Source organism: Stigmatopora nigra, chromosome 23 (genome assembly GCF_051989575.1).
Source record: "Stigmatopora nigra isolate UIUO_SnigA chromosome 23, RoL_Snig_1.1, whole genome shotgun sequence".
NCBI classification, from domain to species: domain Eukaryota; kingdom Metazoa; phylum Chordata; class Actinopteri; order Syngnathiformes; family Syngnathidae; genus Stigmatopora; species Stigmatopora nigra.
The window spans coordinates 2,535,002-2,548,089 of NC_135530.1; the positions used below are offsets into that span (position 1 = coordinate 2,535,002).

The 13,088-nt window shown below is 37.2% G+C and overlaps 1 protein-coding gene across 2 annotated transcripts in view; it reads left to right on the forward strand.

The window, feature by feature from the left end:
* Positions 1-205: 205 nt before the first annotated feature.
* LOC144181341 (copine-8) overlaps positions 206-13,088 on the forward strand; it is a 28,017-nt gene continuing 15,134 nt past the window's right edge. The window contains exons 1-6 of one of the 2 annotated variants that reach the window (XM_077709742.1): positions 206-488; positions 5,845-5,885; positions 5,959-6,005; positions 7,202-7,305; positions 8,960-8,999; positions 11,452-11,528. In XM_077709742.1, the coding sequence (XP_077565868.1) occupies positions 391-488; positions 5,845-5,885; positions 5,959-6,005; positions 7,202-7,305; positions 8,960-8,999; positions 11,452-11,528 (407 nt within the window). In that variant the 5' untranslated portion in view covers positions 206-390. The remainder of the gene's footprint in view (positions 489-5,844; positions 5,886-5,958; positions 6,006-7,201; positions 7,306-8,959; positions 9,000-11,451; positions 11,529-13,088) is intronic. The other variant, XM_077709743.1, reaches the window with a different exon arrangement.

Here is a 13,088-nt window from a genome sequence, read left to right on the forward strand (position 1 = left end):
TATTCCCTACCCTTGAACTAATTCATCAAATCAATTTCCCTTGGGCGTTTTGACAAAAAAAATACCCCATATCATGAGTTTATTTCCATACCAAAACAAAAAAACATATTTCAATTTCTTAACGTGAATATGTGCACACAAAAAACGCCTTTAGTTGAGCGTCCTCGTGCTAGTGTTTGTTTTTCTGCGAGAGAGAAGTGACATCACTCACGCACGACTCTCGAGCGGAGTGCGCGTCTCGCTCTCTTCCGCATTTTGGCTCCACTCGACGCCGGGGACGGCTCCCATTCCACCGCGTCGCCCATTCGCCACCGTCCGCAGGGAGTGGAGGAAGGGGCGGATCGCAAAAAGGCGAAAAAAAGTAGCGATCAAACCCCCTTTTTAGAAAGAATGAACAACAATTTCCTGAACATGGCGTCGATAGGGGACTTCGACCCTCTCAACGCGTCCTTACCAGCCACCAAAGTTGAAATCACGGTATCTTGCAGGTAAGGATCTACCCTCCATTTTATTGTTTGCATTCACAATTCTTACTAAATCGTTGTTTACTAAAGTGCGGCCAAGTTTGCATGCTTAGTTTCAACTCGAAATTTCCCTTCACTGGACACTTTAAGTCGTCCGATCTCCCAATTTGTTTGGTTTTAGGATTTGTAAAGCAGTTTTTGACAAGCGAGGAAACGCGATCGCTAATGTGATTTTAGTTCGAAGTTTGGTTGTGTAAATGGGCGACGCCGATGACATTTTTTCTGATGTCCATCGACGTTAATGACATTGAATGAGTTGTTAATATGACGCAATTTCTGTCTAAAAATACAACACGTGGGTGATGTCGTGTGACATGACGCCAAAAAAAAAGACAACGTGTGGGTTTCAAATCTTTTGGGAGAACGTTTTTCATTTCAAAGATAAGAATTGCCCCTTTTTAAGCTGCAAAAAGCTTTTGACAAGTGGAAAACAACAACATATGGATGCTTTGTTATGAATATTTAACAAGAAAAACTGAATAAATGTCTCAAAACTGTCCTCATACCTGTCAACTTGATCAACTTGAACCTGTCACCAAAGATTTTCCCATATTTGATAGTTTTTTACTGATCATTTCAAATTGTGTACAAAGGGTGTCAAAGTGGCGGCCCGGGGGCCAAATCTGGACCGCTGCATCATTTTGTGTGGCCCAGGAAAGTAAATCATGTGTGAACTTTCTGTTTTAGGATCAAATTAAAATGAACAGTATAGATGTATATTGAACTTCCTGATTTCCCTCTTTTTTTTAAATTAATAATTGTCATTTTTAATCAATTTTCTGTGTTTTTAGTTCAAAAATAATTTAGTAAAATCTAAAAATGTATTTAGAAAAAACTAAAATAAACATTGTTTTAGATGTATAAAAAAGTAAATATTCAGGGCTTTTAATCCATTTCTTTTAATCCATTTATTAAAAAAAATCTGAATATTATATCTACAATCCATAGAACAACTTTTGTACAGGAATTTTTTTCATATGCATTTTTTTGTCAAAGTATCAGAGTGCATTATGGCTCCAAGCATGGAATAACACATACCGTAGAAAGCAAGATTGACATTTGGGTGTTTTCCAGCAACACAAGAGAACTTTCACTTTCGAAACGCTGTGTTGTTTCCATGGCACATTCCAAAGCAATGGCGCTAATGAGCAATGGTTATAGAAATTCAAACATCTTGCTGCTTACCCTAGGCTTGTTTTGTTGTGCTTTTCTATTCTAAAAATGAGAGTCAATAAAATTAAAATTCCGGGTGCTTTTTTTTAATGAGAACTGAATATTTCAACTTAATTTTTTTGCAACCTTATTTCAAAAAAAAGTAATATCTAAGTACTGTTTTATATCTAAGTACTGTTTTATATCTAAGTACTGTTTTATATCTAAGCACTGTTTAATATCTAAGCACTGTTTCATATCTAAGTACTGTTTCATATCTAAGTATTGTTTCATATCTAAGTACTGTTTCATATCTAAGTACTGTTTCATATCTAAGTACTGTTTCATATCTAAGTACTGTTTCATATCTAAGTACTGTTTAATATCTAAGTACTGTTTCATATCTAAGTACTGTTTCATATCTAAGTACTGTTTAAGATCTAAGTACTGTTTAATATCTAAGTACTGTTTAATATCTAAGTACTGTTTAATATCTAAGTACTGTTTAATATCTAAGTACATTTGACCATTGACCAAAAGACCGGCGACCAAAAGACCAGCGACCAAACATCCAGTCACGGAAATCGGCAGATCTATAAATCGAATAACTTGAATCGCCTGCAAAAATATGTGATCAGGACATCCCTAGTAGAACTCGTATTTTATTCCAGCACATTATATGAACATGTTTTGGCAGAGTTTGCTCATGTCTGAGTCACCTGGCTTCTCATCCCCTCGGGAGGCTGAACATGCTGGTGGTTGGGCGGGGAGGGGTTATGGTGGCCATCAACCCACCTCCAACCTGAGGCAGAGCTGAAATGCCATCGCTAGTGAGCGCCTCTCCAGCCTGTGATGCATACAGCATGTCGTTATTCCACACCCCAGCCAATGTACAATATCTCCATGGTTACAAAGTTATCTAACAAATGGGAGAAATGCAGAGCAGCATTGTATTCATGATGATAATGTGTCGCAAACAATCACATTTGTCTTTCACAATAACTCTAATGTGAGAAACACACTGTAGACATAAATGTTAAAATCACTGTGAAAACATGTGTAGTAATTTGTGATTCATTTAAAAATATGAGGTTTTTGAGGAAGACATGATTTAGAAACGTGACTATCATTCATCAATTGAATACTCATAATTAATGAACTTGTGTTATGGTCTTAAAACTGTCAGCAAACGTAGCTGTTGACAATAATAACAGAAACACGCATTATTTACAGACAGCAAGTTCCCCTTGTGTTCTTGACTGCTTTCGACTGTTGCTTGATTGTTTTCTTCTTCTTTTTTTGTGTTTTACAGCATGTTTTACATGAAAAATTTGAGGGAACATTGACATTCACCTGCTTATGGCAGGTAATACTGGTTTGCCCATAGCGAGCAATGATGATGTCGCTCACACTGGTACTCAGTGTGCTCAGGGAGGTTGTTTTTCTGCCCAGACCAACAAAAAAATAGAGAGAACATTGGGTGAGATGCACAAACATATGTGAAGGAATGCCTTATTCACATTTCTGCATCTTGTTTAATGTGCATCCTGACAGCGGGAGTTTGCTTGTTTTTGATTGAAAGCACAATAACAGCAGCAATCAGTGAGACAAAGCAACAGTATATCGGAGAAACCTTTCCAGGCGGCCCTGAATTGATCTATTGAGTCGACACATTGGACGAATAACAGATCCTTAGCTGAGTGCCTTGTGTGTTCATGGGAGTTTGTGTGTTACCAGCGCTGGAATAGTGTTGTGTAATCAGGTTTTGCCTTTCAGAGTCAAGGCAGTAAAGATTTAGGCAGTGTGAGGAAATTACTATCGACCGCTTTCCCTCTGTTGCTCTTTTCTTTCGACTGGTGCGCTTGGCAAAGTCGCCGGATTGTGTGAGTTACCAGCGCAACTACAACTAAAAATACAAGGTTGTAAAACCAGTTATGTCACAATTTGTGTCACCAATGCAGCATACCATGTTATTGTATATTGCTTTAAGGGAATTTGTATAAATAAAGGTAAAGTCACATTGATAATAGTCTTATTTTACACAAGGACACATTTATTTTTTTAAATTACATTTCAATATTTCTTAATACATTCCTTTGTACTTTACTTTGAACTCTATACTTTTTACTTTAATGATGACTAATGAGTATGTTAATACTTTAGTCCTTTTTTTCTGTGTATGTTTCATCTGTACTGTTAACGGATGCACTTTTTTATATGTATCGTATCTTGTGCTGACCCGGCCCTTCTGTCAAAATTTTTAAAATCAACGTGGCCCCCGGGCCGAAAAGTTTGCCCACCCTTGATCTAAAATTTATATATAACAATGTATTTATTTTAACGTTTCCCGACACGTAAAGCATCTAACGGAACTTAACCCACGACATGCAGTGATGGAGGCCGGTCAGATTAAACTGCAGTGAAAGCGGCGTGACAAAGGCAATTAAGGTGAAACGCCACTGGGACAGACGTGCGGCGTACACGACGGATGTGTAGTTTGTAGCACACGTGAGGCGACATCATGTGTGCGGCGGTGTAGAGAGATGTTCTCTTGGCTCTCCCAGCCCTTGTCAGGAAGAATTAGGGCAGCCTTCTTGGAGGAGCAGAGAGAAAATACAAGTTGCTGATGCTCCGCTGCAGTCAGTCGGTCGGTCGCCACAGAGTTGCTCATCAAATTGGATAGATCAATGAAAAATGCAAAGGGAAAGAAGCGGTAGAGGGTCATTTGCTAGCAGGTGCTGGTGGATGTATATTCTGCGACCTGTTATCCAACTTTAGAGCAACTCAGGTCTTGTTCCTTCTCACACAACATTTGCAAGAGTATTCCTGCCCTGTTGCTATGTGCCATGACCAGAACTGCAAAGTTAAAGTCATAATTAATTAAATGATAGAATCTTGTCAAAGAGTACCGTATTTTCATGACTATAAGGTGCACTTAAAAGTCTTAAATTTTCTCCAAAATAAACAGGGCGCCTTATAATCCAGTGTGCTTTATATATGAAAAAAAATAAAAATGTCACATAAAAGTGTGCCTTATAGTCGTGAAAATACAGTATTCAAAAAGAAATGACTCACTCAGATCAATAATTTCAAATTTTACAATAAAAAAAATTCATAACATTTTACCAAACGTCCGGCGACCAAACGTCCGGTCACGAGGTAAATTTCATGCTGCACACTTTATTGGATGACAGTATAAATGAAGGCTTATGAAAAGGCCAATGGCATGTATTCATGCAGATTACCTTCACATATGACATTTCAATATGATTGGAATGTGGCTTGGTGTTTGTTGACAACGAACAAATGAGATAAATGGAAATGGAATCCATGCCATGTTTTAATTGGAATCAAGCCAAAGCTTGTAAAATGGCAGCTTGGAGTGAAGCACATTTTATCCCTTTAGATGGGACTGAATCAGATGGCTTTTAGTTTTCCACCCTTTGCCTCGAGATAGAAAATAGCAAAGGAATGAGAGAGTTAGAGTTAAAGAGAGAGAGAGCTATGAATCATTCACGTTATCCTCTGAGGTGGAAATCCTGAATACGTGTCTTACGCAGTGACAGGGGGAACCCGGGAGCCCATTTGGAGTGCCAGCATTTGTTATGTGCTTTGAGGAGCAGTCATTCGCCTCAAATACTCTCTCCAGATTCTAATGTGTATTTGTAGTCATCCTTGAAATTCAGTTTTGGGTAACTCTTACTAAATGAGCTTTCATTGTATGATTGATGCTGAACATGTGTTGACCCGGAAGTTTTTGGAGATTTTTTTTTAGTATGCCAGCGGTTACAGCTTTCAAACAGAGAGATTGTTGGAAAATTATGCTGCTGGTCAGCTTCAAGCCTTCAAGGTTACACAGTCGAGTGCTGAAATCTCTTTATCGCTTCTCGTCAAAACCTGCTGTGAGCTATACTGAGTTAACACCACCCACAATTGGGTAACCCCACTCAAATACGTGCTTGAGTTCTTTTGGAGTGCCATTGTATCTGTTATCGTTTATTCTTGATTTTTAATGAATGATTATGCCTCATTCAGGGCAGTCACTGCATTTGACTTAGTCTAACTCAGGCTTGGGCAAACTATGGCCTATACTATTTGAAATAATTATTTATGGATACATTCACTTTCCTTGAAAGACAAATGAATTGTGCATTATTCATCTTCGCAGAAACCTGCTGGACAGAGACACCTTCTCCAAATCAGACCCAAGTAAGACTACATTATTGTCTAGATTTAATGTTATAATTTGATAATAATGTATATTTCTGACCATGTTTTTCAGTCTGTGTCCTCTACACACAAGGCATGGGCAACAAAGAGTGGAGAGAGGTGAGTGTTTCACATTTTTAAAGCCACTAAATTAAGAGTCACTGATTTGATTGCAGGGAATAACAGGCATTTAAGACACTGTTTCATCCCGAAACGTGACCGGACGTTTGGTCGCCGATCAAATAGTGACGGACAGTTTACTGTAGAAACCAGCTCTCAAAATTATATTCATGAGAAAGAGTTTAATATCTAAGAGAGAAGTTTAATATCTAAGAGAGAAGTTTAATATCTAAGAGAGAAGTTTAATATCTAAGAGAGAAGTTTAATATCTAAGAGAGAAGTTTAATATCTAAGAGAGAAGTTTAATATCTAAGAGAGAAGTTTAATATCTAAGTACTGTTTAATATCTAAGTACTGTTTAATATCTAAGTACTGTTTAATATCTAAGTACTGTTTACTATCTTAGTACTGTTTAATATCTAAGTACTGTTTAATATATAAGTACTGTTTACTATCTAAGTACTGTTTAATATCTAGGTACTGTTTAATATCTAAGTACTGTTTACTATCTAAGTACTGTTTACTATCTAAGTACTGTTTACTCTCTAAGTACTGTTTAATATCTAAGTACTGTTTAATATCTAAGTACTGTTTAATATCTAAGTACTGTTTAATATCGAAGTACTGTTTACTGTCTAAGTACTGTTGAAACCAGCTCTAAAAATTATATTCATGAGAGTTTAATATCTAAATATCAAGAGTTTTCAACAGTACTTGGATATTAAACAGTACCAATATATTAAATTCTCTCTTTGATATAAAATTCTCTCTCTTGTATATAATTTTCACCATTTGACCGGCAACCAAAAGACCGGCAACCAAAAGTCCGAGCACCCTAGGTGCCCCACAATGTTTCAAAATGAATTCCAAAATGGAAATGAGAGGCTAAAATCTCTCGGTAAAATCATCTGCGGTTATTCATGGCTGTAAGAGGTCTCATCGCTCTCACGCATTGTTAATAGGCTCCTTGAAATGCCAAATCAGAACCTGCCTCACCCTCATTGACATGATCTGTTAGCCGCTCTGCTTCCATGATTTAAATGCTACGTCTAATAGTCTAGCGAGCCCACTTTTCTCTCCTGAGTGAAAACTCTGCAAATGATTACTTATGCACATAGCTCACTGCCACTCTCATTAAGAGCCTGTTAAAGCACTTAACTCAGTATGTTATTTACATGTTTTTCTTTAATTTCCAGTTTGGAAGAACCGAGGTCATCGACAACACACTCAATCCGGACTTTGTACGGAAATTTATTTTGAACTATTTCTTTGAAGAACGGCAGAATCTTCGATTTGACTTGTAAGTAAAGATTTTTTGTAGTATTTTTAAGCCAATCAGACATTTCTTTTTGGTTTGACACTAAATTTTAGCCTTTAGAGTTGGAGTTTGGTTACCAGATTTTATGGACTATAAATCACACTAATCTAAGGTTAGATTTATATGTTGTTGTTTTCTTTTTATTTCATTTTTTTTCATTAATTTTGCCAAAAGGGGAAATTTGCACAAGGTGGAGGTTATGTTTTGGGCTTTGTATATTTTTGCATGAATCCTATCTTACTATCTTTTTGGCTTTGAATGATTTAATCGAAACACGTAGGTGATCCTTTTTTTTTTAAATTTTACCTTCTATGATTATATCCCTCATTGAATTAGGAGCGTATTTCACCGCCTTTATTTTATTAAGCCCAGACTAATTATATTCTAATCCATGAGCCATGGAGATGGACGCAATAGACCCATTGGGATTTAGTCATATCTGCTCAGAGTTGATTGAAAATCTACTTCAGTAGCATAGAAAACATCATTGTTACTATTTGGTGTGGCAAATGACTGTTATTTGTAGCTTCCATCTTTTCAATTAGTAGGATCGATTTGTGGATCATCGTCTACAATGGGACATTTTCCTGCAAAAATCAGCCATGGCTGTTTCGTTGAAATCACATGTTTGGTTTATCGAACGTAAAAATCTTTTCACTTTATGCCTTTGGTCCTGTCGAGGTAGTGAGTGAGAGAATCAAAATTAGTGCTGCCATATGGAAATATTTGAATTTAGACAGTCCATACTTTGCTGTCACGCTCATGTGTAGACATTTTTTTAATTATGAGTACACTGTAAAGCATCTGTTCATGTTGTTTTGCAACCAGGGTAGCCATAACAACTAGTAGTTTAAGTATAGCAGTATAGCAGGCAATGTTCCCTCTATTTTTTCATGTAAAACATGCTGTAAAACACAAAAAACATAAGAGTGGACAGAGCTACTGCCACTGGCTGACGCGTAAACGGCGCCATCATGGGGAAAGGTGTAAAAAAAAGTTTGGATTTTATTTACTGCGCGCTAAATGATTGCTGCTGCGCAGAGAAGACGAGAGTAGTCCACAATTGCGCATGCTCGCAGCTTAGAGAGAACATTGATAGAAAATTTAGATGCTATTGATAGTGTTTGATATCCAATTTACTTGGGAGGACCAAGCAAAAACAATTTTAGTGCCCTGAAAACCAAAAAATGAGCACCGATACTCAAGTGAATGGCTTGTTCGATCGTCTCCAATTCTTTTTGAGTAGCCTCTGCAATTATTGGGTCTTGAAGGAGGCCATTTGAGATCAAATGTTCTCTTGATGGGTATTGTGCGAGATAGCGCAGGCGTGATTGATACTCCAATGATCGGTTGGTCATCGGGAATACACGTTCAGTCTGCTCTGAGACGCGCTTACTCTTTCACAAGTGCAGAACATAGATTGCAATCATATGTGTGACATCCAATTAGTCTATTTAGTCAGTCTAACAGGGGGTAGGGATGCCTGCAATGCTGCCAAGTGCAACCCTGGTGACAAGCTGCTTGGCCCAGTTATGCTTCGACAATCCCACGTTGTGTTTCCAGCTGAGCTCTTGTCACCCTCCCTCCCCATCAAGTTCTCTTTCCCACCAATCACTTGAGTTTTATCCTTCCACAGGTACGATGTCGACTCCAAGAGTGCTAATCTGTCAAAACACGTAAGTACCTCATCTTCCATGGCACCGTTTTGACCTGATTTTCCATCTGGTGGTGCCGCTGACACTAAATTCGAACCTAATTCACATTGATTGATCATTGGGTATACAGTGATACCTCAAGATACGAGCTTAATTTGTTCCGGGACTGCACTGGTATGTTGATAATCTCGTAACTCGAACGAACGTTTCTCATTGAAATGAACTAAAAACTAATACATTTGTTCCAACACGCTGAAAAAACACCAAAAACAGGATATTGGATTGGAAAAAACTGTTTTATTTCTTCTAATTCGCCATCTATTAACAAAGTAAAACATAACTAGTGGTTTAGTATTACTAAAATGTGTTTAATAGTACTAAAATTATACGGATTTTGAAGGGAAAGGGAGACAAACGGAGAGAGGGGGTTGGTGCTTTTTGCACGGCAACATGCTTTTTTCATAACATAAACAAATTTAAATTAACTTGGACGACCACTTGCCAACAAGAAATAGTATATACTCCTCGAATTAGCAATCGTTATGCCATTTGCGCTGAAAAAAAACACTGAAAAATATGCAATGCTCCGCCCAGTGCTTGTAGATATCTGTTATACACTAAAGAGATGCATTAAAAAAGACATTGCGCTAAAATCATAAACAACCTCTCATGTCTTGGCCACCTGGCTTTCTCATATCTCGAAATTTGTCTCGTATTTAGAGATAATTATTTGCTCGAAATTTTACTCGTATTTCAAATTGCTCGTATGTCGAGGTACCACTGTACCCCAATAACCAAGATAGTAATAGAAAATCAAATTCCAAGACAACATTTCTTCCCACTATGGCCTTTTTGTCACATTTCTATCACATTTTCCCAGTTTCCTCCATAGATTCCCTTCTATTCCTTTTCCTATAGCCCTCCATCAGTCTTGTCTTTCCACCCATCCCCCTCGCTATCACATCATCTCAAAATCAATCGCCCCCGTTCAAGAAGCAAATGTTGTAGTGGCTTGGAAGAGAGGCACTGCCCTATGTGAGCAACCTCCTTAGATGTTGCAGATTTTCAGCAGGTGTCAAAGGGAGAAGCGGCAGAACCAATCCATTAGAAGTGTTTTAACATGAAAAGTGTAGACTGCAGGCACACCTGGGAGTCGGGTGGGAAGCAATGTGAAATATGTAGTGTGCATCCTGAGCCCCCAACACTTGCAATCTGTACAAATGGAGATACAAATGGATTTTAAAAAATAATCTCGCATCTTATTGCAATTACCATATTTTTTCTCGACCATAACCACTACCAGTACAGTACTTACATATTAAACAGTACTTAGATATTAAACAGTACTTAGATATTAAACAGTACTTAGATATTAAACAGTACTTAGATATTAAACAGTACTTAGGTATTAAACAGTACTTAGATATTAAACAGTACTTAAATATTAAACAGTACTTAAATATTAAACAGTACTTAGATATTAAACAGTACTTAGATATTAAACAGTACTTAGATATTAAACAGTGCTTAGATATTAAACAGTACTTAGATATTAAACAGTACTTAGATATTAAACAGTACTTGGAAATTAAATAATACTTGGATATTATACAGTACTTAGATATGAAACAGTGCTTGGAAATTAAATAATACTTGGATATTATACAGTACTTAGATATGAAACAGTGCTTAGATATTAAACAGTACTTAGATATTAAACAGTACTTGGATATTAAACAGTGCTTGGATATTAAACAATACTTGGATATTAAACTCTTTTAGATATTAAACTCTTTTTTAGATATTAATCTCTCTCTCTTAGATATTAAACTCTCTCATGAATATAATTTTGAGAGCTGGTTTCAACAGTAAAGAAAGTCTCTGTCACCATTTGACTGGCAACCAAAAGTTAGAGCACCCAAAAACCTATTTTCCGCCTAGGGTGGCCATACTTTCCTCATTTTACTATCTCCCCAATTTATTATGCCTCTCTGATGAAGCACTATCAGACATGCTAGTTCATCCTTACAAATTTTTGGAGGTGGGGGGTGCCATGACTCTCAAATAGCGCCCCAAACAAAAAAAAATGTCCTGCTCCCATGTGACAAATTCACTTGTGCTGACATCTAAGTCTATTTTTTTTTGGGAGGGCATGGAGGGGATTTGTTCCACACATCCTCCTTCATAGCTTTCTCCTTCAATGCAATGTCTCATTATGCACACTGTGAGACTGGAATTTAATTTAGCAGGAAAGTGGCAAGGGAGCAGAGGAGGACAGCTGTGGGGGCGAGTGGGAGGAAGACTCAATCTTCTTGCCAATATAAACTCCCAATAGGTAACGTAAGAGGGTTGCTGAAAGAGTTTGGGTGTGTCAGACGGCCCCATTTTCAATCCTCTCCTGCTTTTTTTTTGTAATTTTTTTTTAGCCCTGAATACTGAGCAAATGTGTTTTTAAATTGCTTCTTTTTCACAGGACTTTCTGGGTCAGGCCCACTGTACACTGGGTGAGGTGGTCGGGTCTTTGGGCAGCCGATTAGAAAAACCTCTCGGGTGAGTCAGCCAATTCTTGAATCAAAGTTGCATTAGTACTGATTATTAATGGTGTCTCTTTCATAAAGTCGACATGAGCATTGGAAGCAAATTTTTGTGTGGTATGTGATGTCACTTAAGGGCCTCCCTGACTAAATAAAAATATATACATTTACATAGCTAGCTACAGCTATTAAATCTGACCTTAGTAGTACGTATTCAAATACTCTGTTTGTATACAGTACTGTATGTACTCTCTCCACTTTATTAAATGTTTTTTTTCAGTACAAACCAATGCTGGTTACTTATACAAGCCTTAAACATACAAATGCCCTTATATAAACCTTCAATATACTTATATAGGCCTTAAACATAAATTATAATACAAAATATAGCACTAAACTTCAATTTGAACTATTTCCACTCATGAACAATTTTAACTCATGAACAATTTCAACTCATGAACAATTTCAACTCATGAACAATTTCAACTGATGAACAATTTCAACTGATGAACAATTTCAACTTATGAACCATTTCAACTTATAAACCATTTCAACTTATGAACCATTTCAACCTTATAAACAATTTCAACTTATGAACAATTTCAACTTATGAACAATTTCAACTTATGAACAATTTCAACTTATGAACAAGCGCTCAGAACTTAACTCGTTTGTAAGTAGGGGAGCGTCTGTACTTCATTATGGTTCCATTTTTTTTTCTGCATGTGTATCGTCTGTGGCTCCGTCATGCTCACACCTGCTACTCCCTACACATCAGGGAGATCTTTAAGAATTTTAATGGGGAACTAATTGCAGCTAATTTAATTGTGCAATCAATCTCCAGTAGGATTCCATGTCGTGTGAGCGAGTGCACGAGAGGTGGCAACCGCTACACCACCGTCACGGAAACACCTTTGGGTAGCGAGTTTAGTAAAGTTGCAAAAGTTATTTAGCGTTGAATGATGGTTTATTACAGTCATGTGTGAGTTGCTCATGTGTTTTTTTTTTTCCGGAACGCCTCTTGAGCCACAAATCTGTAAATTTGCATTTTCATCACCACCATCAGATTCCCACTTGATATACTGTACGCATCCTGCTGCCTCTTGATTATTCAGTGAGCCGTTCTGTGAGCTTTGTATCTTTCTGCTCTCGTATGCTAGCTATCATAGACGAAGAGTTTAAAATACCAGCAAAAATGGACCAGATTGCCCAATCTTTTATGCTGTATGTTCCCCGGTCACTGATTACAAGATGAGAATGTACAATATAGATAGTCATTGGATCCCAGCGCAGACCCAGACTTAATTACCTGTCTCCGGTCAGACTGATTGCAAATCTATGTTTCTTGATGAGCGCGATTCACTGCTTTTCCCTCTCCTACTCTAATTTCAATACATTCAGAAAGTATTCCAAAGAGTCCTTTTCTCTTTCATGTATTCAAAAAAATCAGACAAAAAAAAAACAGTAATAAATGTCTTCCTCTCTTTTAAAGCCCGTGTGCAAATATTAAATCTACTCATATTATTGTGCTATTTCTACGAGAACCTTCTTTTAACTTGTATTTCACTTCAACATG